Raw genomic sequence first — 27,513 nt, 5'->3', positions numbered from 1 at the left:
AACTCACATTTGATTAGAACTACAAACAAAGTGTAATGAATTATTTCTGTTTCTCTCCTGAATTGCTTAAGGACAGACAACAGAGCTTATACATGAAAGAGATGCTTAAGTGCAACTGTCTGAACCAAAGAAAGAAATAGATGCTTGTTTTCTGGTACTTCTAGACACGTCTGACTGAAAGCTGCTTAGGAGTCATTAACACTGTTCTTTCTTGATGTATTAATTGTATCTCTTAATCAGAACTAGACACTAACCTTGGCCCGTCAATGCTACAACTGACCCTACTGCTGGAAACTTAGTTTAGGAGCGCTGACAGATTTTTGACCAGATTTGCCTTAGACAAAAGTACCGATTTCTTTTGCAGCTCTCTCAGTGTTACAAAGATCCATACCCCTAGAACAGAGAGGAGACAAAATTCAAAGGGATCTTTACAGCTGCTGACACATTTGCACAGGAACACTGAGGCATAACCCGTGCACTAAGCACACCTTTAATGAAGCCAAAGAAGGAAAAAAATGTGTTCAGCATTTGAATGACATGCCAGACTTCCTCAAAGACTCCATGTTGCACTTGGGTATGGGAACACCGAAAATGCTGTGGCAACTTTTACTTTCCCACCTAAGCAGTAACCCACGTCCTTGTAGATGCATATAGAGAGGAATCTAGGGACTGTCATAAAGGAAGAAAACAGTCACAGAGGAACCTGCTGAACAGAAATCAGTGCCCAACAAAGCCACTTCATAGCCATAGAAGTCAGGAAAGGATATTCTACAAGACAAATGACAAGTCTCAAAGGAAGCTTACTGTTTCTTCAAATATATGTTCACATGAGGAAATACAACTTTTAACTCTTGCTTGCACTTTGACCTTCCCGAGCTAAGTGAGAAGGCAAAGCTCAGAGATAATAATGAGGTCAGACAGAGCCTTCTCCCTCACCCTTTTTTTGGTGCAAGGATGAGCTCATTAAGGATTTTTAAGTGTGCACTGTATTTTCTCCAAGCACCATGTGCAGCTCTTTGAAAGAGAAGGGAAAAATTCAATTGTTCTAAACACGTTTTTGGTCACTATCTGTCTCTTTTTATTCCATTCCCACCTTGAGTTGCTGGGTTTGTAAAGCATCCTGTTTTTAGCAGGTGTACTCCAATGAAACTATTTTATAGAAAAAAATCTAAGCAACAAGAAAATGATCTAACAAACCAAGTATCCCATCTATTCGAGGCCATGTAACTTCTTTATTTGACCTGCTCTTCTTTATGTTTTTCTTTTATCTTGTCACCTGATCTCAAATCTCCCTTCTATTCTTCTTTTTATCTTGTTACTTCATCTTTCTCTCTATGTATTCCACTATGTTAATACTTGTACCTAATGCTCTATAACTTTTAGAAAAAGATTTTTACTTACCAGTTTTATGTGCCGTCATGAATATATTTTATTCTACAGCTATTTATTGTGAGAGAGTCCATTAAACCCTTAGCACACATTTACAGCAAATACTTTAAACAGTTTCAGGTAGCGTCTTTTAAATATCCACTTTACCAAGCTTCCTGGCCTGAGTCTTAAAACTCAGTGGCTGAGCATTTCAAAATCAATGCATGATATTAGCTGCCTTCATGCTAAATGTTTATAAGAGACACCTGGATTATTGATGGTGTTCAAAGCAGTACTTGAAAATCTGATGCCTCCCAGGAATATCCACGTAGAATACCAAAAAACGCAACCATGAAAAATCACTAGTGACTGGAGAATATTTGCTGGTGCTTGATTTTACTACAAACTCTTAGTGATAATTATAGCTGACAGATTATTCTCTCTCACTCTCTAATCACTGAATTTATTACTAACAATGAACATTTTCCTGAGCAACTCTACTAAATGTAGGAAAGCAGAAGGATTTGCATGTAGTGGTCAATGTAAATGAGGAAGAGCTGTTTAATTCAAGTTGTCATTTCAATTTCTTGGACAAAACCTGAATCAAAATATTTCAGGGATCTTGAAAATCCATTGCAACACCTCTCAGAGGTTTCTGTGCCTCTGACTACACCTTCCACAATATACATACTCTTTTCTTGAGGTGAAAGGAGACAAAATAGAATGAGACTTCTATAGTTGAGGCTTTTCATGAAAGAGAAATTCTGGCTGAAGAGCTCATTTCACAAAGGGAGTACAAATCACTTGAATTATAGCATCTACCAAGGAAGAAAATCACATTTCAGTCCAGTTTTTCAATGAAAAAATTGAAAAAAATTCTCAGAAAACAGACAATTCTTATAAATATTTTCACAGATATTTTCCAACTAGCCATAGTGAATAAAGTAGATTATACATTTATATCTATCTCAGTTTCTGTATATGAGCTGTTTTATAACACCACTGATTTATTTTTGCTTGCAATTTTCACATTGCCAGCATCCCCTGTCATCTAACCTCTTCCTAAATACTAATCTACTGTCCCCCAGTATCTCAGAAAAAAGTCATCAATGAAAAGCCACCAAAGTAAATTTTCAAAAAGAGTTAATCAAATCTTTGCTGATTTTAGACTTCCTCACACCTAGTGAAGGATGTAAGTGATAAAATCCAAAATGTACTAAAAATTAGAGGAGGATATTCATATTCTCCGTTTAGCATATTCCTACCATTAAATAATATATCAGATATCAGTAGCATGAAGAAGAATCAGTCTGCAAACAACTGTAGATGAACACTGTTTTATGCCCTTCAAATTACCTGCAACACACATAATTCAACTGCTACAGAAGAGTTCTAAGGTTATTATTATTGATCTTGCCTGAGATATTCTTGTAAAGAGTTGCTTGCCATTCTCTCTACAGATTTTGAAAACGAAGCTTATTCAGTGTGAATACTTCTCCTTACATGTTAATATAAGGTACCAATTACCTGTACAATTTCCTTTTAATCAGAACAGCTTTTATTCCCTCATGACACATCATACTAATGTACTCCCAAATTACTAAAACATTCAAAGAGCAATAGTTCACCCTTACTGTAGGATGCAGATTTTCCACTTTATAAAATTATACTGGTAAGTCAATCTTAGTACAACTGGCATGCTCTGTGTCACACAGCCCCCCATTCCCCCAGACTGTATTTCCTAATAATCCCTAGGTCCGTTGGACTTCAACCTAGTATAGAAGAGATTTGATTTTTTGGATGAAACGCTTTCCTGCACAAAGTGTATTAGCACTGTGCCTATGTCCCATGCAACAAACCTTTTTTAAGCTAACTTAATACATGTGCTTTATGCATTTTGAAAATTGACTATTTCGGAGATTCCTTTTCAAGGAAAGGCAAAGGATTTCCCCTTCCAAGAAAACAGAGAAGTGTTTCCAGTGTAAGGTAGCCCAGAGCTTAGTCATTTATATGTTACATTTTCAGAATGTTAATACCAGTATTGCATATGTTAACTGTTCTAAAACACTGAATGAATAGTTCTGAGTAAAGCTAGCATAATAAAAATCACTAAAATTCCTATATCTAACTGCATAAGAAAGGGAAGGGTCAGTAGAATATAGGTTGCCGAGTATATTGTTTCACTGACATATTAGGATTATAAACAGCTGCATTATAACCCCTTTTCTATAACTTTACAAAAAGTAGTCTAAATAACGCAAATTTTGTCTCAATGTTTTTGAATTCTAATAATCTATTATCTTAAAGAGCACCACTGCACGAGCAGCTGGAGTTTGAACTGGGAGTGCTGGAACTCGTAGCCACAGCTGTCACGGCTGCTTTCTGCTTGGGTGACTCTAATGAGCCGACCGTCAGGATCAGCTGGTGCCTGTTTCAGAGCTAGGACTTCACACCAGGAGAGAGCACATTACTTGTGGGCATGCTTATAATCCGACACTCCTGAAAGCTACTCAAATGGCAAAACTGAAGTCAGTACTGAAATCTTTTCTCTAGCTAATGACAATGCCACTCCCTTGTGCTTTGATGACCAAAGCAACTGGAAGTGGTACATCTAGGTAGCACATCCTCCTCCTCCCAGCTCTTCTACATAGCAGACACCTGAGATTGCTTTTGTCATATCTCATGTTGAGCATTCAGCCCAGAAGGATCCTTCCCCACTTCTGCCCCCATACAATGTGAAGGTTTTTATCACAGTAAGTAGTCCCCATTATATAGGGAAGATATTGAGAACCTGTTGTCCAAAAAGGAGAACAAACATCAAACAGAATTACGGAAACATTAAAGACGCTTCTGAGTGGACCATAGTAGCTTTTTAAAAATTTCAGTTACTTTTTGTATAAGTAATAGGCATATTATGTTGTAAACACCAAAATTATCTATGAAAAAACTAAATTAAATAATATAACATTAATACAGAATGAACAGATTTAAAGAACACAGGACATCCATATACTGTTTTGAGATTAGATTATTTGCAAGATGTCCAAATAAACTTAGGCGGGAACTCCACATTGTTAGCTCACTACTTTTCCCACTTACCACTTCCTAAAATGTTTTAAAGTTACACAATTTCTTGGCAAAAAAAAATTCTTAATTTCTTAATAATATATCTTAAATAGATCTATTGGAGTTCCTTTTTCTTAAATTGCATTCATTTACAAAGCAAAGAAACTATGATTTTTTTCTGTCTCATCTCTACACATATTTCACCAACACTACACAAAGAAACTGTTGTTCTTTTGACATTGCATCTCAATAAATGGACTAAATGATCTGTGAATATCAGCATTTAGCCATAAGAAGAGATCTTTATTTATTTAAAATGTATCAGATTTGCTTCATCTAAAAGGCTAATTGAAAAGGCTATTCAGATCAGCTGTGATATTAGAAGACAACTGAATCACATTTAATGCTATTTAAAGGATGAGAACAGGCTAAAAGAAAAATTAAACCATGGCCATTAAAATTTAATTTGACTTAGTGAGGCCATTAACATTTTGGTTTCATGCAGTGGCAAGCATTCTAAAAATATTTTCTTATAATTCAGAAACCCTGAATTGTCAAATGGCTCACCCTTATGTATCAAAAATGATTGAAAGTGACCTTAAAGGGCAAATATGAAAAAAGCAGAAAAATTCTTTGAATACTATGGTTATCTGTCATTCTGCTCTTTTTTTTGTATATATACAGCTTTGTGTATGTAAGTGTACTATTACTGTACAAACGCATACACTTGCATATACTAATTATCTGCTCACAATCAAGCTCTCTCATATTCCAACTCACTTTTCTTTTATTATTGCTGATTTTAAACTACTGTATCTTACCGCAACTATCAGCAGAATTCTCTGTAACAGGGCATTTCTGCCTCTGATAATGGCCAATTTGATCTGTGTAGTTAACTTAAAAACCTAAGCTCAACTGGAAACTTTCTTTCATAAACTATTTTAAAATAGCTTCTCATAGGAAAAAGCAACCTACTTGCTATTTGTGATCAAAAATAGTTGGAGTCCTCAAAAACAGGTAGAGTCCTGTGAATTTTAGTCCTATTATTATATTAAAACTAGTGGCATCTTCACTATAAACGCTAGAATTTTTATATTAATTGCACACTGGATTTCATTTTAACATTGAATATCAGCTTTGGATGTCAAGTAGACAGCACACTATTTTATGTGAACTCTAAAGATATAAACTATTTTAAAAACAATACCTTATTTTACTCCTCTTAGTGTACTTGTCATATGCTGCTTTGCCTCTACAAGTTTGCCTTCGCGATTTGAAAATACTACTGCCAGTATTTCTCATATTTTACATATAACAGCAAATACTGAAAATAACAGAGCATTTTCAAAGGAGTAATTTGAAAGATTTTAGCCAATTGTAAATTTCGTATAAAACACTTTGTCTAGAATTAGAATAGTAATAAATCTGTTCATGTATCAGTAAATAACCAAAATTTCAGATTCACTGCCTGACAAGGAAACGTATTTCTTCCCTGTTTTGTCTTACATTCTTATTTTTTCAATTGCATATTATATATAATTTTAAATGCTAGTATGATAGTACAGAAGTCTATACAGTAAAGATCCTAGAATAATATAATATGCAGTTTCGTATGTTGCTGTATACATACTGCTTTTATTGCTCTAGCTGACTTGCTCAGATTCATCAGCCATGGCGATAACAAACAGAAAACAACAAATGTTGTTAAGGTTATGCCAAATCCACTCTAGGAGGTAAAGGTTATCATAAAAACCATAAGGCTGCTCCGGGGAGTTTCTGGCTCTATATATATGGTGTAAAATTTCTGGCTTCACAGAAATCAGTGGCATTGCCATCTCTACTCTGGACCTAGCACTTGAAACGGCTTTAGAGAGAAGAGAGATTTATAGTTGGATGTCATCCGTCATCCTTCTTATGAGCTGATAAGCCTGTGAAAGTGGTAAAGGTTTGGGGATTTTGATTCCTTTCATATTAAGGACATACAGAGTAAGGCATATTAAAAATCCTGGAACAAGATAGTTTCTGAAAGGCTTTCAGGGAATATGCTTTGCTGAGATCTCAGCTGTCTCATGGATTCATATGGAGTTCTTTTAGTCCATGACTCCCACGTACCTTTTCCATCAGCTTCCACCTCGTGGTTCCTCATGGCTAATAGGAGATGAAATGAGCGAGAAAAATAATCAAAATACTAATGACCAAAGGAAGTGTCTGAATTAGTCCAATAGATTATCTTCTAAATGGACTTAGCTAGCCATTAAGTTGGATGAAAACTATTTTCTCCTTCCCTAAGTTATTTTGTAATGGTTATGGAAAATTTGAAGCAGAAACTAGTGATGACCTCTGTTGTAGCTCAGCTGTAGTGCCTCTAACCTCCTGCCACAGAATATTTGTATTCAGAGCATCCCGGCAGCACAAGCTCAAACACTTCTAATCTTAGGGATTTCTGTGAGGGGAAGGTGTTTTACTGCTTCACAACAGACCAGGTCAGAAGACCTCTGGGTTGGAAGCATCGTCCAGGCTGTAGCTGGACGGGCTATCGCTTATCAGAGGCAAACCTGTACTCATAAACAATATCCAAACTGTCTCTTCACTCTGTGGCCAGCAGAACTGCCAGATTCTTCTGGGATCTGCTTAAATTAGAGTGTGCAAACTACCATATCAGCTCAAATGTTCAGTGTGCAGCTTGCCTCACAGCTCCCTTATAGCAGTTTTCTCCCTGAAAAAATCAAATAAGAGCAGATAAAATGTACTTCCTGTAACAGCAGTAGAAGCAAGTTAGCAGAAATTATTCGGACTTGAGCATCTGGGTACTGGTTACATATTCTCTTATTGCAGTTAATATTTTGGAGTAAAAAGGCAAAGAAATAACTGTACCTAAGGAACAGTGTAAATTCCAAAATATACTATTATGCCAAGGTGTGAATAGAATAAGAAACTTCTGATAGTGAGCTTGTCTAAAAACTTAACAAAAACAAGTTTTGCTGAATTAATTATACTATTTGAATCCTAGATCTGTAGTATTTGAATCCTAGATCTGAGCAGAAAGCAAATAATTTGTGTAGGAAGACTTACCAGAGATTTGGAGTCATGTCAAGTGTTCTAGACTCACTGTAAACCCTCTGTCTCCTGCCAAGGAATACTTTTATTAGGATTATCCCAATATGACAAGGTCAAATGAAGCTTTTTATCAGGACTTACCAAGGAATTCACTTAGAGGCCACATGACTAGCTCTGTTAAACAGACCATAAGGTCCTGAGTATATTTCAAGAGCTTGGGAAGTGTGGTATCTTTCATATATTCTATCTCATATTCTTTCATTTATGAGCCTGTGTCGATACTGTGAGATAACTGTGATTCCAGAAGCCTTACAGACGTCCCATTTTGGAAACTAGAGTCCCACAATAACACCAGTTATTCTTCAGTGTGTGAGCCTGTAAGACAATTTCTGGAAGTTTTTCTTTGTCCCAGCTATTACATTTTCCTTTTTTTCTGTGAAGAACAGAAGGAATATCTAAACTATTCTCTTGAAACACACAATAACACCGGAGTCCTGTGCCATGCCATTCCTTTATGCATTCCTTTAGCTCATATGAAACTTCATTGCACTGAGGAAGGAAACTTTTGCATTGCACGATACAGAAGCACATTCCCCTAGCGGTGCTGTCTGATGAACACACTGACCCTGTCCTTTGCTCTCTTTACTGCCTTGCCACGGACAAGTCTCATCTTCAGATGCTACAGGGCCTCAAATCCTGATTTCCGTGTGGTGACATAAAATTCAAGGGAGGAGATAGTGATCCACAGACTCTTGTTAGAACAGAATTCAGTAATAAGAGAATCTGAGACAAAACTTCCCTGAAGACTAATCCGGGACTGAGGACCTCCCATCAGACAAATAATACATGATAAACACTAGTTATTCTGCTTGATGCATTGTCAGTGGCACTTGAACATCTTGGTAGAGACTGCAATATAAAAACTTTTCTAAAACAGAATGTCTCCTTAATGTACTTTATCTAAAGGCAAACACCAGTAGAAGTTGATAAAAGTTTATATGAGCAAATCATATTTAGGAAATTCAGAACTGAAATAATAATAATGATAGGATATTTGGGAACAAAAATAAATTAATAGAGTATCACTAGGCAGTATGTACTCATGTCACAGCAGTACTTTGAAATATCAGGATTAAAAAAAAAAAGGTCCAGAAATATTTCTGGAGAGTTTTAGAAGCAAAAGCTCAATGATTTTTACACAATGACACAGTCACTAAATATATCACAATGAAACAAAATAAATTAAAATATTCTTTGCTGTTGGTGCACACCTTTTACAGAGGTTGGCTGAGGTTAACAGGGACATCTGCTGGCTAAAATAGCAAATCTTCCTGATAGCTCTGCATGCAGGAAATCTACTGTCTTCCAGTTGTGGACTGATTTTTGTTGGGTGCTATGGAGCTTTAGCACAGGTGTAGAGTTATTTATATCAAAGCTGAGAACAATTTACACATAGATTTCATTCTCTATTCTAATTAAGAGTGAGCAGGTAGATACTGTTAGCCACTGGAGTCCACAAAGGTCTTCCAGTAGCGTGGCTATTCTGAACGGTTCCTGGATGTAAAGGATATAGATACAGAATGGAGACTAGTAATGTTCAGATGTCATCCATTAAGAATGACACTATAACTGAATTGCTCAACACAAAAAGTACTTACTTAACTCAGCTGCCAGATTGTTAAAAATAAACATAGAAGAAAAACCCACAGATCAAGTCAAGTTCAGAACTTGACTTTAGAGAAGGCTGAAAAGTCTTGAAATAGTGGTTTCTTCTACTGTTCACAGACTCCTTTATTTTTTTAATTTGCCATAGCCCCTGACTATGCAGCCTGTAGTCTGCGCTTATAAAAGTTTTATGAGCAAAATACATTCGATGGCTATTTTATTTTCTTCAGAACAGTCTTCAGAACTGAATATCCTACAAAATACGTACAAACATCCTGCCACTGCAGATCTAACCACAACTATTTGAGCATGCTACATGGAATACATGAAAACTCAAATTTAACTTTTAAGTCATAGGGAATTCATATGGACAAAGCACACAGAAAGGTTAACAGAAAGCCATACTGCAGCTACAATAAATGAGCAGGATAATTTTATATAACAGATCTTATTTCTTCTACTTCTCCTGTCAAAATAGATTTTTTGTGTATCGGGATATGAATCATTAGTCTAGAGACTGAAGCCACAAACTATATTTGATATGACCTTTTCACTTAAAAATTTTTTTTCTGGGAATTTTCTCCAAGCATTTTTGCTCTTAGGAAGCCTTCAATCTAGACCACCTCTGGTAGTAAAATCAAATATCAGCAGCTAAATCAAGTTAGCAAAAATCCAGGATGCTGCAGAGTGCGGTGATAATGATTCTGCCCACGACAACCTTTGCTTGAAGTCACTGTGGAGCCACGTCCTGACGTGGAGTTAAGGGAGAGGCTATGGGAGTTTTCACCTCCAGGAAACCTAGTATGAAGTTCTCTGTGTGCTTCTCGTTACTAACAATCCTGTAATAAAGGTAAAATTACTAATAAAAGCATTAACTATTAGCAGCATTAGCATTACTGCTAATAGGAGTCATATTTTATACAAAACACAGTAATATATACAAGATAATGCTATTACCACTGAAAAGCTCTTAATTCTCTTCATAGGATGAGATTTTTAATAACTAGAAGAAACAATCAGGCCCTCAATTTAGCTCTCATTTGAGAGTCATAATGCTACACTCCCTCACTGGAGTCACTTGAGACTACTCCTGATTGGTACTGGGTTTGTCTCATGTTAAGATAAAGCTTATTTTTCCCCCATCCAAGGACCTACTTTAACTCAGTGCTGGAAGGGAAACTTCACCCTCAACAGCTTTTGTAACCTGTACTAAGAGATGCTATTCCTTACCCCTCAGGATTTGTCCCATTAACTTTATGAAGAAAATAGTCTTAAACCTCAGCAATACGATATAAGAGAGGCTGACCACTGAAAACAGTGCCATGACAGTTCCTGAATCAAACAGACTGCATGACAGATTCAAGTCTTTCTGATAACACTGTCCATAGGGTGCTCGACAGTGCATTATCAGCACCTTCAGTACATCCTTCTCCACACTGGAGCTGCTAGGCCTCACAAGAGAGGCAATAAAATGCATTCCCATGGACAGTGTGGGTAGCAGAGTGATTTATTTCATAAGTACAGTTGTTCCACTTCTGTATTTCCTTGCATTTCAGCATTGTAATTTCTGTTTCACAATGACCCAGATAAGTGTCAGAAAAAGATATATATAAAAAAAAAAACTTCTCCCAATCTGTCATAACAGACTATACCAACTCAAACCCTCAAGGAACATGTTTTACAGATACTTGCACAAGTGTTTCTGTTGGAGACTAACAAAGGATAAACTCATCCAGACTTCATCAGTTTATTCGTTTTTTTTCTGCTCCTGAATGATTTCAAATTAGAGGGTTGTTACAGGGTTAATTAAGGCTCATGAAAACTGGGAGCTGTGAAGGGTTGCCATCACAACCCTTTATTTCAGGTACTTGTAAAAAGTTGTTATGTTCCCTTATGGATTCAGATAGCTGAAAAGAGTAGCCTTCAACCAAATATAGCATTATCACCACTTCCAAGCAAAGAGGCATGGAAAGTACTTCTGAATAAAGATGTTTCACAAGGTATTGTTTTGTGAAGAGTAGCAGAAAGATGAAAGGAGCAGAAAGAAAAGGCACCAAGGAAGTAGCAGATAATGAAGTCTGGTAATATGACCCTTGAGAAGAGGTAAAAGAGGGAATTTTGGGGCTGAGCTGTGACTAAAAGGTGTTAGAGTGGAAGAAGAAAGAAATTAGCTGTAACTGGTCAGAGAGATAGGTCTTGGTACATTCTCAATAGGCATCACAGAAGCACATCTTCCAATTTTCATGCCTTACTGGAAAAACTTGAAAGTCCTGCAATTTGGATAAACTACATAGATCCAAAGGAGTAATTTGATTTTTCCTTCCTGTCTGTGGTCTTTTTTTCTACTTCTACCACTGTGACTTGGAAACACACAAGTAATAATCTCCAATGTTACATAATCTGCAAATAAAAAACAACTAGTGGCTTAATCCTGAAACCCTGCTTCCTCGAAATAAAGCAAGCCGGGCCTTAACACAGCCTCCAGGCATATCTATCAGCCAAATCAAAATGAGACTCTTGATTTTCAACACTCTGGTCAAACCTGGAGGAAGGCAATCACTGCTTCTTTTTTCCAAAGTTACAAAACAAATATGAAAAACAAGGCAAATCAGGGTCCTGGGGAGTGAATATATTATTCAGAATAATCATGAGCTTATTCTTCTGTTATGTTAGCCATGTCCAAAGTGTAGTGTTTGGGGATGCCAGTCATGATGCTTGATGAATAAAATTTGCCTACTTCTTTATTAAGATATTCACACAATAGAGAATGAAAGAAAGAAGCAATGATTTGCTAACTGAAAACTGTGAGCTAGTGAGATTACACATAGGTCATACTACAGCTATTCGAACAATGCAACTATATGATACAGGTAAAAAAAGAACAGACACAGTCTTACAAACCCCCTATTGTAATTCAGTAATTAAAATATGTGTGCTTAACAAAGTTACTTCAATCCACTTAAAAATCAAATTTTCTACAAATCCTACACTGCAGCATTTCTTTTCCATGGGCTGGTAAAATTTCAACTGAGATTTTGAGTATGTTGAGTATATTGAGTATATTTTGAGCTTTTAATATATTCTCTGTGTATTTTAAAGGCATGTAATTAATATACAGGATTACTCACCAAAGTCATCATTAAATACTTAAGTACTTTCACTTCTGGTTTGCCACAACCATTTAGAAACACAAAGGCTTACTCTTAATATAAAAAAAGAAAGGCTAACTACCATGTTTCCCTGAAATAAATAAGCAACACAACAGGCTTACATTTGAACCTCTGACATTCACACATTGCAGACAACTATGCTGCCAACAAGCCTCACATACACATTGTATCAGAAGAAACTGGGAGTTTTGAGTGGGATGACAGTTATGTCCCTGCAACTCTCTGACCTCCCCAGGCATGTGTTAATCAGTTATATCCAAGCTACTAAAAACACAAGGTCCCTGGCTGATTTGCATCCGTATGAACAGATTGGCATCCCATTCCCCTTGAACCGGGAGGGGCAGCATGACGACACTTGAGGTTCCCAAATATAAAATCCCATCATGTTCCTGTATCTCTGCTCAGGGTTCATATTTGAGCCTTATGCTTCTTGTTGACCTCACATATTTGTAGAAAATATGTAGATGGTGGCTGCAAAAATCTTTGCAGTAATTATGGGACATAAAAAGAATAATTACAAATAAATACCAGGTGGCACAAAGGGGATGAAATACATTCATCACAAGCACTGTGCAATTACAGTTGCAATTACAAATCGTATAAGGTCCTAATTTTACTACCAATGGCATGGGAGCAAGTCTATGAAATCCTATCCAAGTACACAATATTAAATCACACGACTGAGATGCTAATTATTAATGTTTCATTCTTCTCTCTTTCCCTCCCATACTGTTTGAGTTGCATAAGAAAGAGATTGACAGAACTGCATTTTCTGAGTCCTACGAGAATACTTTAACTATTCTTGAAAGTCTTTTTTTATAACAAAATATAGCCAAAGTTTCACAAAGAAACAAATTAAGCAGCACACTTAAGGTGTTAACTAAGATGTTAGCCTGCTTTGTTTTATTGAGCATGACATGTATAAGTAGTGACATAACAGTGGACTGAATACATAGCAGGGAACCCAATACTCCTGAAGACTATTCCCAGTCTTAATACTTTGCTTTGTGGCTTCAGGAAAACTCTTAAGTGAGTGCTGGAAGTATTAATCATGTATGTTCTGAGCTATAGTTTTGGTTTTGGTTTTACAGAGCAAGGCTGAAAGCTTTAGGAAAAATAACCGGACAGAAAAGTAACCTGGGGATGTCATAGAAGAATCATGTGGCCCTAGGATTGCTCTCCCATTTAAAGAAACTATTAAAAATAAACTTTGATATTTTCCCACTGAGTTTCTTTGATTTCTGCAAGAAGCAAAAATCATTGGGGTTTGTATGAATAAAAATGTCAAGCGACCTCATTAGTTTTCACTTACCTTCTGAAACCACCAGTTAAGGTAATTAAAGCATCTGGTAGAAACGTACGCACAGTATTCTTGACAATCAAGCCTACTGCATCTGCTTCTGCCTTAGATACACAGCTAACAAGGTCTTCATAGTAGAGAAGCCCTAAACATCAAAGGTAAAAGAGTGACCACTGTGAAATTATGACAATCTACATTGCATTATGTAAGCCAGGTGTGAAATAAGGAGCCACCAAGAAGCCAAGTCACTCCATATGTAGAGGATCGCAGTGTCCCCTTAAGCCCCCCATAAACCATACTTATGCTTCACTCATGTGGCCCATGAGAGCACCACAGAACCCCCCACACAGCAGATCCTACCCATCTCCCTCAGAGAGCACCAGCAGTCCAGCCTGTTGTCCTAATCAGTCCTAGCTCTCCCTTTCTGACTGAAGCAAACACCATCTTTTTACCTTGCTATAGACCTAACTCTTCTTTGCCTCATCTTTGTCATAAATATTGTATGAGCCAAACAGAGGAATGACCTAGTTCTACTATAGGTCCCACCAAGATCCAGCTCTTCAGAAAGGCCAGCTCAAACTGATCCAAAGGTCAGGACTTTTCATCTGTGGAACACATGCACAACATCTAGCCTTCCAGAGCAGCTATAATTTATAATAGCATATCAGTCAGAGTAATAGTATTACCTGTTTCCACTTTTTGAGAACCTGGCTATTTATAAATCACTCTAGCTTGCCTACCAGTTCTCATCAGTGGCATTTCTGGGTATACAGCTTTGAAAGACACTCTTCGTGAAATGACAGGATTCTACCCAAGTACAGGGCTCAGAGGATTACTGGGTATGCAAAGTATCCCACCTATTTTTATGTCTGCCTGGTATTAAAAGAGCCCAGTCTTGCTGGGCTTCAACCCATTTGGATATGATTTGTAAAGGAAAAAGGAAAAATGAGCATGAATGTAGTTAAACTAATCCAAAGGATTCTAAGGAGGTGTAAAACACACGGACGCAAAAAATAAAGTTATATGATTCTAATACCACACTATAGAATCTCTTCTTTTGATGTGACGGATTCCTTTGTTTAAATGGGTTCCTTTATTTAAGGAAATGGCACAGAAAAGTGAAGCAACATTATTCATTTGACGATGTTTCATACTCATTGCCAATGACAATGAGTTAAGATATGCTAGGATTATGGTGTTATCCTACAAGTGTCCATATTTTATTACAAATCTTGATTCATCTCTAGAGTAGGGCTGTCTTAAAGGAGACAAGTCTCCTCTGAAAAATAGTTCTGGCCTGTCCTAGCTTTGGAGTTTTTCCACAACCTGTGTAATTATGTCCTATTAATAGATTTGTGTATGAGAGCAGATTTCATTGGGCATCTACGTAAGCAATAAAAATTGCATATCTGTATTTTTGGAGTGACATTTTTAAAGTGAGGTTCCTGATACCCCAAATATTATTTTTTAACATAATTTAGTATTCAAAACATACCGCAGCAAGATAAAGGATGTATAAATGAACTTTGTCTCTATGCCAATTCTGTTTTCAAGTTCTTAGAGCACAGAGATGACGAGTTTTTAATGGGACTTTTAATGGGATCTTACCTACTCTCTGCATTTTTGATAGCTTCAGGGTCTTCTCAGCTTTTACCTCTTCCAGAGTCCGTAAACCCATTCTGTACCATTTCTCAGATGTCTTCACTCCCACTCCAAAGACTGAAGTAAATTGCTAAGTTCAATGAAAGAACATACATTTCAGTTTTTCTAAAAGAGTTACCAATAAGTAGGTAACAAACAGGTTTAACAATGAAAATATTGGGCAGAATTCACCATCTGTTGAAGATAAATAATACTGTAATACAGACATACAGATACAACTTCCTCTCTTTGCACAGTGACCTCCAGCAGACAGTAGTCTTTATACATGGACAGTTCTCATTAGAGTGACACATAGGCAATAATACAGTATACCCAGCATCTTTGTATGATGAAGCTAATCATGCAATTTCAACAAACATTTGAAATAAGAATAGTAGTCTTTGTTTTTACTGCACAAAGTAATTAAGAGACACAAACAATAATGTTATGTTATGCAGATGGGTCACCTCACACCGACATCAAAGTCTAAGAAATGTCTCAATACAATCTACTAATTTTGACTGACATCATGATTTTTTATTTTATGCACTACCAGCTTTCACTTGTAAATCTGATGTTGGTGCCACTGCACTCCCAAGAGATGGGATGAGCGGCAACACTGCAGCTCTTTATATTCTACGTTGAGGGCAATGGGCCTCAGTGGTGCATGGATACAGATGATAAGTACATAAAGGCATCTAATCATGTAGTACTAATTTGTACTGCATCTTATAAAACATAAATGTTTGGAAGGCATATCGAATATTGTTTTCCAAAATGGGATTCAACTCCAAGTACAAATAGAGGGGTAATTTTTGCTTGCTTCCGTATTATAAGCACAGTCTTACAATCTGCCAGTCCTTATGTGAGCCAAACTAAATTCCAATCAGTCTCATTTGTAATACAGAATTCACTATTTTGCCCACTAGAAAAAAAAAAATCACCCAAAAATAACCACTCTCTGAAGTTTTGCTACGGTTATATTCCATTCATTACAAAGTCATTTTGTACATTAACTTCTTCCCCAAAAAAGGATGTAAAGCAAAAATGTCACGGATGTAAGCATTATTCATTGGATCAATATCTCAGATAAATAGTGATATGAAAGCAGGAGAGAAAACCTTCATGCTCATCCAAAAGCACATTCTGTCTTTACTTTGTCAATACTGAAGCTCTCAACAGTTTCATTGTTCTATTACTGAATTCAATGAATAGCTATGTATGACACAAATAACTGTCCTTTTGCATTGAATCTACAAACTTTAAACTCCAAACTTGTTAGCTTTATCTTGTGTTTTTCTAATGAGATTAATTCCTTGAAAATAATTATGATAAAGAAAACTGAAGGATGAAAATCTTGGATAATATTAAATAGGAATTATCCAACATTTTATATATAATGCACGAAATTACCTACTCTTTGTCTGAGACATGGAAGTTTTGAAAAAATGTGATTTTTTAATCATTTAGATTGTTATCTTTTAATGTTTGCTAGTGCTGCATTTTCAAAAGAGTCTATTACTTGGTTCAGAACTATTCCAAGAAACTTTATTGATATTGTGCAATGTGTAGAGGACTAAAGAAAATGGATTCTATGCCACTATCTGAATTTCTAGGATAAAAAAAACCCCTTTTTCTTCTTCCCATACTAAGATCCATTATTACTCAGTAGATTTAGAGACATCAATTTAGAGACACTGCTGAGAGTGTTCTGTGGAACAGATAGCCCATTTCCTCGATTGCATATTCAAGCATTGCTGGGCTTCAGCTGGTGCAAGTGAACGGTATGAACTCCTTCTCTGTAGCATCTACCTCCATATGGAAGAGAACTGACCATGCCATTCACATACCCTACATCTAAAACATAAACTGTATAATTTATTTTGGTGGTTTGATAACTGTGATCTTGGGACCAGTGGTGATCTTTTAAGTCATGATGAGTGATTCGCAACAGTCACCAGAACCATATTAAACAGTACAATTCAGGAATTCAGTAATTCTGTGTGACTATATTATGGGCTTTTTCTTGGCTTTCCCAGATACCTGTGCAAAATCATTGGAAAAACTGGCTACAGCCAGTTTAGCCGAAATGTTGAGAGCTGCGCTCAGCTAACAGAAGAGCCACATAGGTTTGTTGTAATTTGACATGTCAAAGGTGGCATAAAGCATATTTGAAATAATCCATTCCCAACAGGTTTTATTCTAATCTCCAAGAGATTTTCTTAAACCCTAAAGCATAACATTTTATGATTGTTCCTCAACCTTCATTACCATTAATTCTAAGTCTGGTTCCTGAATCTTGCTATATATATGAATCTGCACTTCTTTTTTTGAATCTTGCCAATGTTATGGGCTCAACAACTATCACTGAATGTCCTTTCATACCTCTATTATGAGTCAGAGAGAATGGAAGAGCCCTTGAATAGCTGAAGTAGAAGCAAATAATATAGAGGACAATTAAACAATCCAATTTGTTTTACTCTTTCAGATTTAAAATCTTTAAATCTTTCAGATTTTAAATTTTTCTGAAGACACAAACAGAATATTTTCAGAGGCTAAAAATGCAGATAAAATTGAAAATATATTTTCCAGCAGAGAATTCACAAATATTTAATAAATAGGAACTGCAGTTCCTATGTGTTCTAGACTCCCTGTAACTATGCAGAAGCATGAATATGCTTCTGAATCTATAATATGCCTAACAACAAAGAAATGTCCCCAGTCTTCCTCCTTTTTCCTCAGGTACAACAGAATTAAAATAGATCTGAGTCATCAGAATAAGAAGGTGTAGCGTAATAATGATAACCAACTGAGAAAAATACATTGGGTTAAACTTACAGCAAGGAAGACGTAGTGCTTTACATTAGTTTTCAGGAAAAAGAGGTTGTTTAGTTTGAGCTTAACAGTCATTGTATATGCATCACACTTATTAAAAAAAGGTAACTGATTTCAGAGTTATTTCTTACTCTACCACAGTCTCTCTCTTCATTCAAGTCTTTCTCTTTCTTTAGATTTCATATATGATGTTCCTTTATAATAAAATTGAAGGTTATGCCTAAGATCCACTAAATGGGGAATTATATGCAGTTTTAAGCAGCAGTAGCACACCTAAAAAGATTTACCTTAAATGATTTGTATCGTTCATCATTTAACACATCTTTAGCTCTAGAACTCTCTCCTTCTTCAATAATCTCCTAAACAAAGAAAAACATGTTACTTTTTAAAATCAAGATTACAGAAAGCTGTAATAAAATAATCTAATTGAAACTCTTATCAACCTGTACAAACATGGAGAGCACCCTTAACAAGCATGTTGTTTTATTCCATTAGGACCAAATTCTGCAATCCTTTTTCAGACAGAACTCCCATTTACTCAAGGATGAAGTAAAAACTGGGACCATGAAATATATTTTGCAGTATTTATTTACTCACAAATTGACAACTGGAAAATAATTAAGCTATCAATGAGTTGCCCTGAAAATTAAATTTCATTATTTGAGTTTACCTCTCTTAAAAAATAGGAGCACTTTAAGAGCAGACATATTTTTGTTGAGTTATGCTCCCTTTAGTCTTTCTGATAAAGAAACAAAAAACTCCATCCTGTTGTCTGAGGCACCGTAATTGAATTTGCAGTCCCCAGGTAGCAGGTACACAGAGCACTTCAGAGGCTGCTTTCTTAACTGGTGGATTGAGGCAGAAGAGGAGCTGGAGTGAATCACAGCACTCAGCAATGACCTCTCCAGACAGCTAAGATGCTCCATCAGCTGCCTACTGGAATAACAGTAACTAAGACATGGGGTCCTGAAAAGGCCAAGAATTAAAGAGAAGAAAAATGCAGGGGATATTCAAAGCTCCAATAAGAATGTAAAGTTTGTCCATCACCTAGATAAAAGGGCCTGTTATACCTCATGGCAAGGTAGGATTTAACATTAAAGTACTAAAATATTTACTAGTTTTGCAAAAACAGTATTTGCAATAAAGCATTCAACTGAGAAAAATGATGTTGCCAAGGGCAGAATAAGTCACATGAGCAAAACTATTAACAGTTAACCTTCACATCCAAATTAGAGTGAACCTATTAAAATGACACACACAGATCACACCACATTACTTATTTGTATTTATTCATAAATTACCTTTATTCATAAGGGGCCTTTCTGTGACAGCTATTTTTCTGTACAGATTTAAGGAAAGCACAGATATTTATGTTATTACAGAAGGTTTCCAGAAATCATTGTGTTCTTAGTAATAAGGATAAAATTTATTGCAAAAGATACATCAGGTTGTGTAAACAGACATAAATATCAATGTTTCCTGTGACCTCTAAAAGTAAATTTGTAAAAGACTCAATTGGCATAGAATTCAGAGTTACGCTACCTCAACGATGTCTCTGACTTGGTCTCCCATGCAGGGCAACCCCTGTATATCTTTCATTCTGACCACCGGAAATGGAAGACATTTCAGCACAGAAGCTGCTCTCAGAAATTCCAGGCAGAACATTTCATTTTCTTTGAACTCATAGTTTTCAGCCATTATTTCAAAGGCATCCTATGAGGGGAAAATAAAAAAGGTTAATCAGCGCTTAAAGTGTTCAGCATACTCCTTAGAAAAGTTACTGTTTGTGTACTAGTTCACAGATAACCTCTTTATACTGGGGTGAAAAACTAGAGCTTGCCAGAAAAGAAAAAAACAGCATTATTATCTAATCGCTTAAAATTTTCCAGGTTTCATTAAAATTTCACTTTAGAGACAAAAGTGGTAAAAGATTCTAATTTACAATAAAGCCAAAGTTTAAAATCTTTTAGGAGATAGACTTTACATCTTCTGTGAAGATCTAATAAACAGCTTCACATACAGAGATGTTTTCAGCACTTCTGAAAAGCTAAGGAAACCCTCTGAGCCTCACGATATGAAGTATCTCTGTGATTTTACGTTACTCCGTGAGTTACACCCAAATGTAATTAATGCAGCAGGTCAGTATGTGACATCTTCATTTTCAGACAAAACCAAAAAGGAGTCTGTGCCAACACTGGAAACCACCGCCTTCTTTCTGAACTTGTAGCCGTGTTTCTATTTAGTAGTTTAAGGAACAGACTCTCTTTCCCTCACTTTCCAGTTGTACGATCCATACAATGAGAAAAACATTTTATTTTATGGTTCTTCATCTATCCATGGCTAGGTTTATTGAAGATATTGCACACAAAACTGCTTGGAGATTGCCAATATGATTTTTTGTTGTTGTTTTTTTTACTATCCATGTCATTTATGCAGCTCTTGTGCCCCACTCCTTCCCATAGTATATATATATATCTCAATAGCAACAATTTTAAGAAATGAAATGCAGGGAATATATCCCACAGTGCTGAAAAGAAGAAGGGGGGTTTTGTCTTCCCTTGTGTAGAATACTTCTTTTTGAGAGAAAACAAATGCTGCAAAAAGTATATGAATAACCTCTAAAATAGTAAGATAGGAACTTTTGAAGACTTGCTGCTGATTAGCAGCCAGAAATTTTACTGAGTGAAATAAAACCTTACACAAAACCTCAAAATTTACTACATCTGCAAAGGTAAGTGCTTTCTTCCAATTTCTCACTGTTCCGGCAGTCTCTCAAGAGCAGCTAAGGGATCTCAGCCTTGAAAGTGCCAGGTGTCGCGTTTAGTGGGTCTTGCTGTATTTATCAGCTGTTGCTTATCCTGCCTGTCTTCCAGCTTGCTGCTGTTTCTTCTTTGACCCACAGGCCATTAGAAACACTGAAGAAGTGGCATGCATCTGCCTGCTGGTGACACTTCCCTGAGCTTTAATCCACGTGGCTGTTCAGAAAGTCTTTTAGGAATAAGGAGAAGTAACACCCTGTACGTCTGGTAGTAACTTTCTACCCATATTATCATATCCCTCCTTCCACTGGACTTGGTTCCCTTTACTTTAACCTACCTATACTTTACCCTGCACGCAGGGTTAGAGGCACTATCTGGCCATTCATTAGATTAGAGCGGGAATAATACAGGTATCAGAGACATAGAAAGCAACTTATCAGAACAGTGATGTCAACTCATAGTAGGAGAGAATAAGATTAAACAGCTTTTTCCTGCCCTCGGTATTTATGGGATTGCTCTTTGTATTTAGGGTTGAGATTTTGTATCATTTGTAGTTAAATGTACGATTAAATAGTTTAAAGAAAAACAACTCTAGATTTTGCTTTGATTTTTATCATTGCATTAATGTGTTATGTGTTGGAAGGTAAAGCCAAATGAAAACCAACAGCCCTCGCACATCCTAAATGCTATATACTTAATATTTCCAGATGAACTGGACTCAGTTCCAATCCCACTAACTGACATGACTGCAAATCCAGTGAATCATTCCTTTCTTACACCCACAGAATTGAGAACAGCTTCTGTCACACTGCATTGGTGAAATAGTCTGATTTACACACACAAAAAAAATCTTATTTGAGCATCAATCCTTTAAATTATTAAAGCACAGAAAGATTTTTAAAAATTAAATATGCCTTTCACATAGAATGTAGATTATTTACATATTAAATTCCATTCATTTTGGTCAGTTCTGGAAAAATAGACCATCTGGGATGTTGTGTTGTTCAGATCATAAACATTATTGTCTCGTTAAAGCAAAATGAAGGTTTTAATCAAAATCTTGAAGAAAATGTTATCTCTACTGACCCTAGGATTTGCAAAACTTTCATTTTAACAAAACAAAAACATGCAAGCTTAATTGGCTTGACAGAATCCCTTTAGAGGCACCTTATGTGATCAAAAACACTTCATTTTCTCTTTTTCTCTATGGTGCCATGTTGAAGAGTTTTGCATCTTTCTCTTCACACCTGTAGACTTTGCTAAGAGAATATTGAAGCTGATGGTTTGCTCTGTGTTCTGGGTTAGGGAGGTTCGCTTGCTGTTCTCTAGTTTTTCCTGTACTTACAGTTAAGATCTAGTTAACTTGCAAAACCTTGTATGTACAATTTATCAGCACATCTGTCTGAAATCTGTTTTTCAGCCATTAGTATAGAAGATGATCTGATCCAGACTGAAACTGTTGAAATTGTGCTTTCTTTTTTTCCTTCTCTAGGAAAAAAACAGGATCCCAAACAAAAGTTTATCTTCAAAGATTAGCTCAGACATTCAGGTCTGTTCGGCTGGATCAGTTCTCATAGACTTCCCAGAAATGGACAGAGTTCTGCATTCTGAATAAACTCAAAGTATCAATAACTAGCATTTTCAAAGAAATAATGAAGTCATTAAGTGATTAAGTAACCACCCTGGCAAAAATGCATAGTTAATTTTATTATTAAGAAAAAAAATAAAATCAAAATTATAGGATAAAGTTAATACTAATTATTATTGTTGCAGCATTAAAATCTGTAGTTCTGTATTTTTTATAGACTGAAGTGGGGTTAATATTTTGCTTGCTTTCCTGTGGTCTTCAGCATAGAGCTAAAATAGGTCTAGAACCAGTTCCATCTTGAATCTGTCATTGTTTCTTCTGTTGTTTTCAAGGGTAAGTTTCTTATAACACTAATTGATTCGGGCTTACCACAGAGAATTGGGTTTGCTCTACATCCCCAGCACAGCCTCGCTCCTTGCTCTCTCTAAGGATCAGTCACCTGTAGTCCATCTCACTAGAGAAATCCTACTCTTAGCTGCATATTTATTTATCAGCTTATGCCAGATTCGTAAGTGCTGTGCCGTTCTGTTTTCAGAACATTTAATGAAAGACCTCTTGAGATAGAGAGCTGTTTAGCAAGATGCTTGATGTGGAAGTTTCTATCACTATTTACATCCAGCTAACCCCTGGGTATAAGAATTCAAAGCGTGGGGGGAGAGAATGCTCCTTTGAAAGAAAACAAGTTATAAAAATAGTATAAAAAACCTTAGCCTCCTTACCACTGTCTTTAAAGCTCTCGCAGTAGCTAATTGGTGGATTCATTCAAGTATTACTCCCCCCTCCACCCCCTTTTTTTTTTAAACATTTAAGGTCTTTACTTGCTTGACGGATTCATTTATGTTGTACCTAACTACACATCTTTTTGGTTTAAGTCAGGTGTACATTGTAATTCCCATTTAGAAAGAAAACTAACGCCCAATTTGAGATCATGAGCAACATGGATTTATCCCAGCTTCCTTCTGGAAGAACAAACCCAGCGTGCACCGACTGCAAAGCCAATGGGCAAAGGCGTTTTACAAGCGAGGCGATGGGAGCCAGATGTTTCCTCTACTTTTTTTGTTTGTTTTTTTAAATGAAGTACAAAATTTTACTGTGAGCTCCTTAGCTAGCCTTTGCTTCAAGCGGTTTAAGGACTGCCCTGATTCAGTGTTGTCCTGGCAGCGGGTCTGGGACCATGGCAGCCCTCTTTCCTGGATGGACACAGTGCCCAAGGAGTCCAGGGCGGATGAGCTGCAAAGGTTGTTCTGCCAAGTTCTTCCTCTTTATGTTCGTTACAGCTTCAAAGAATTTTTTTTTTTTTAACTAAATAAGAGGTGCCACTTCTTGTTTCAAGTGAGGTTTGGAGTTCCCTCACAAAATTAGGATTACTTTTCCTCTCTGTCTCCCCCTTTATAATCCATGCAAATGAATACTCAAAGAAAGAAGTGTTTGGCGAGAAGTTTCTCACTTATTGCTGGTTAACACTAGCAGAATTAATCAGAGGTTGGAAACAAAAAGGTACAAGTGCTGCCTTCTTGTTAAAATAACCTATACAGACAGACACATAGAAAACAGTTCTTGTAAGTACCTGCTCAGCAGTATGTAGTAATGACATAGACCAGCAAAGTCATCATCGTTTGGATAAGGAAGCTGAAAAAATTTAGGGAGATTTCTTCTCACTCCCAATAGGAGGCCTCTCACATGGGCATTTAAATAGATGTATTCTAGACAGCAGAATCGGCCATCATGACAAATTTGTCTGTATATACCAGTACCATTGCTATTTTAGAGAGGTGTTAGTCCCTTTTTTGCTAGCAGGTGGACGGTTTTCAGAAAAGCTGTGTCACCACCATTATTGAAAAAGATGATCATATGTAGCATTTTACTCAGAGGCTGTTGACAGTCAATGAGAAAATATTATCAAAGCATTTTTATCATTCTAGTTTGCATTATTCAGTGTTTTCCTGCCTCTGCAGGGCTCATTAAGCTACTTTAAATAAACAATTAAACTAGTATTGAATATGCATTATTCCCTGTAGAAAACAGTGCCTGCAAATGCTGCAATTAATTACAGATCTGTCTCTTTACATAAAACTGCTTTTGACATTCTTTTTGATAAAGTCTTTCTGCTTTAAAAAAAGAAAGCAACTAATCTCCAAGTGGAGTTACTATCTATTCAATATTATAGTCCATATTGGATAATATTCCAGAGGGGAAAAGCACATGAACCTCCCATATTAACTCAGAAAAAGCCTACAGTCTATTAGATCTCTGGTGAAATCTATTTATGATGTTATAAGAAGGAAAGCTGCTGACCTCTCTTTTAGTCTAAACCTTGGTATTTATTACATTAAACTTCTTACCATCTTTAGCAATGAGATCAATACTCAGATTGCCTGTTTAAAAGATAATAATTTAACAGGAAACTAAATTTCTAGAGTTCTCCAGCACATGTGGGATTTTCATAATCTCCAGAGTATTCTCCAGAGGATGCTCTAATTAAATGTAAAAGATAGCTGGGCTACATTTCAGCTCTTCACTTTTTGAAATGTTTTGATTGCAAATTTTCTAACTGTGCCCAAAACTGTGGAACGCGCTTTGGTGAGACCTGGGCTATGGAAAAATTCTGGGGTGAAATGGGCTTCCAGATCCCAGCTTCTTAGACACAAAGGTAAACAAAGATTTTACTGAACTATGTTAAAAATAGGGAATAGGATGGAATTACTGTCAGAAATTTCAAAGCTCATTTAATATTTGTAGTGAAGGCTTACGAAGTTAAATATCATCAACAAAGCAAAACCACTAGTAAGCATTTTCCATGTGTAAAAATGCACATTAAAATATTAGAAGATTTTAACTGCTGAAAATCACAATACTGAAATCAACACAGAGGGCAAGATCCTCAACTAATACATAATGAGAATGATTCTTGAAAAAAAAACAATCGAAAGTGCTATGCCAGTTTATGCCTGCTGAAGAACTGACCCCATGACTTGCAACATGAATATCCGAGAGCACGAGACTGCTCACAGTCAGAAGAGCAAAAGGAGCTAACGCTTCCAGCCTGTGATTCGATAAGAATCTGATTCAAGAAGAATATGATTTGAATAAGATTATCAAGAAAATTGCATTGCTACTTGCAAAATAGTCTTTAATAACCTCAGTTTAAAACTCTGCAAGGACAGACATTGCTAATACTGTGTTATTAAGAAAATATTTTAAACTTGTACTATTTTGCAAAGGAAGGTGTCACAATAAGAAGAATTATGTCTGCATGGACAGGACACTTGTCTCAGCTCCATGCCCATGTCTGCTGTTTTTCTGCTGTGTGACCTTGGGGAGTTGCTTCAGCTCTCCCTGTCGTCATCTCCCCTGCTATTTTTCCTCTGCCGCCATTTAGGGCTTTGAGCTCTCCAGGGCATGAATTGTCTTTTACGATGTGTTTGTACAGCATCTCTTATAAAAAAGGCCTCTGTCTTACTCGGGCCTTCAAATGCTACTGCAACACAAATAAAAAAACAACAATATCATGTCATTGTAAAGGTGGACTTAATCAGCCAAAAAGCTAAATATTGAAGTGTGCTAAACAAGAAAAAAAAAAAGGAAAGAAAGAGAGAAAGAAACCAAACCACATGATACTTGGTTGAAGGACTATGAAGGACTATTACACTAAGAACAGCAATTTGAGTTAAATTGCTTTTTCTCTCATTTTTTCCACTTGAAGTTTATTTGGTAAGATGTACATCTGGGGGGGGGGGGTTAGTTCTCATAATATTGCTGTTGCCAATGTTCAGCGTCCATTCAAAACTGACCAAAGGGATTTTAAAGAGATTTAGAATGAACAATCCATTGAAATAGAACAGGCTTAATTTTCTTCTCACTTTCCCCAGTGTAAATCCTAAGTAATTTCACGAGTCAATGAGAAGAGACATCGTGCATGTATACACCTTTTTATATATATAGTATATATTTACATAAATATATATATACACACACATACAAATGCACACACAGAGAAAAATATATATATACTTTCAAGTATTTATTTCAAGGATAATTAAACATGTTGAGTCAACTTGTAGTATTTACTGAAGAGGTTTCCAAGTGAAAAAAATGATCCATTTTGATTCAATCTGAAGTAATTTTTTTATGATTTTTCAGATCTGAACTGAAGGGAAAAGCCCAATCCTTGCCCAACTCCAAAGACTTTATCATGTCACCTTAAGTCAGATAGAGAAACAGAGGAGCTGAGAGAACAAGAATAACAGTAACAGTATGATGTGTGCAATCTCAAGGCTCTTATATACACATATTTTCCAGAGATAAATATCTGTTAACTCCAACTGCTCCTCATATTAAATAACAGCAACAGGTTAGTTTCTTATAACAGAAAAGAATAGTATTCTCAAGGAGTTTCCATATTTTTCCACATAACATGAAAGATAAGCCAGACGACAACTGTGAGAGAAGATTCACTGGCAGAGGACAGCAATGCAGACAGAGTCAATTCTGTAACACTGACCCTGAGCAGATTAAAACAGACAGGGAAATGAGAAATATAAAATGTTAAAAAGATATTACATGTATTAATATGCTCAAAGGAAACAGCATAGATTTGATGTGTATGTGAGAATTTGAGTTGCTGAAAGGTGCAAATGTATTATACTCTCCCTGTGTTTCGGGGACATCCTGTTAATTGTCTTAAAAATGAGAAGACATATTTTCTCCTCAGACCAAGCTGCCAGTTCATTCTGGATAGATATACACTTCACATTGCCATTTTGATGTACGCTCTGGAGAATTTTACTCAAATAAGCCATGTCAGTAAGACACAGTACACATTATTTAGAACATGTATTCAGTGAGTGGTTTTCTACCTATAGAGCCTTCAAGTTCATTATAAAATTAAAAATGAGGGACTCCTGAGGGTCTGGTTTTAAAATGGAAGAATAATAAATGCTAGAGCCACTCGCAGAACTGATAAGTATTTCTCTAGGTACAAAAAGAAGAGAAAATAAAAAGCAAACTATTTTTTTCACTAAGAGATTGGGAAGAAAACCAGTCATCTTTCCCAGGCTAAACATT

General features: G+C 36.3%; 1 protein-coding gene across 1 annotated transcript in view; it reads right to left on the bottom strand.

Annotated features, from left to right (window-relative positions):
- Window positions 1–27,513, bottom strand: part of DNTT (DNA nucleotidylexotransferase) — a 96,840-nt gene that overhangs the window by 54,243 nt on the left and 15,084 nt on the right. The window contains exons 4-7 of the mRNA XM_067299533.1: window positions 19,645–19,815; window positions 18,390–18,461; window positions 15,235–15,358; window positions 13,639–13,771 (exon numbers count right to left, since the gene is read on the bottom strand). Coding sequence (XP_067155634.1) covers window positions 13,639–13,771; window positions 15,235–15,358; window positions 18,390–18,461; window positions 19,645–19,815 — 500 coding nt within the window. The remainder of the gene's footprint in view (window positions 1–13,638; window positions 13,772–15,234; window positions 15,359–18,389; window positions 18,462–19,644; window positions 19,816–27,513) is intronic.

Source organism: Apteryx mantelli, chromosome 7, assembly GCF_036417845.1.
Source record: "Apteryx mantelli isolate bAptMan1 chromosome 7, bAptMan1.hap1, whole genome shotgun sequence".
Taxonomy (NCBI): domain Eukaryota; kingdom Metazoa; phylum Chordata; class Aves; order Apterygiformes; family Apterygidae; genus Apteryx; species Apteryx mantelli.
The sequence above is the reverse complement of the archived record's forward strand: the minus strand, read 5'-3'. Positions and strand labels throughout refer to the sequence as shown.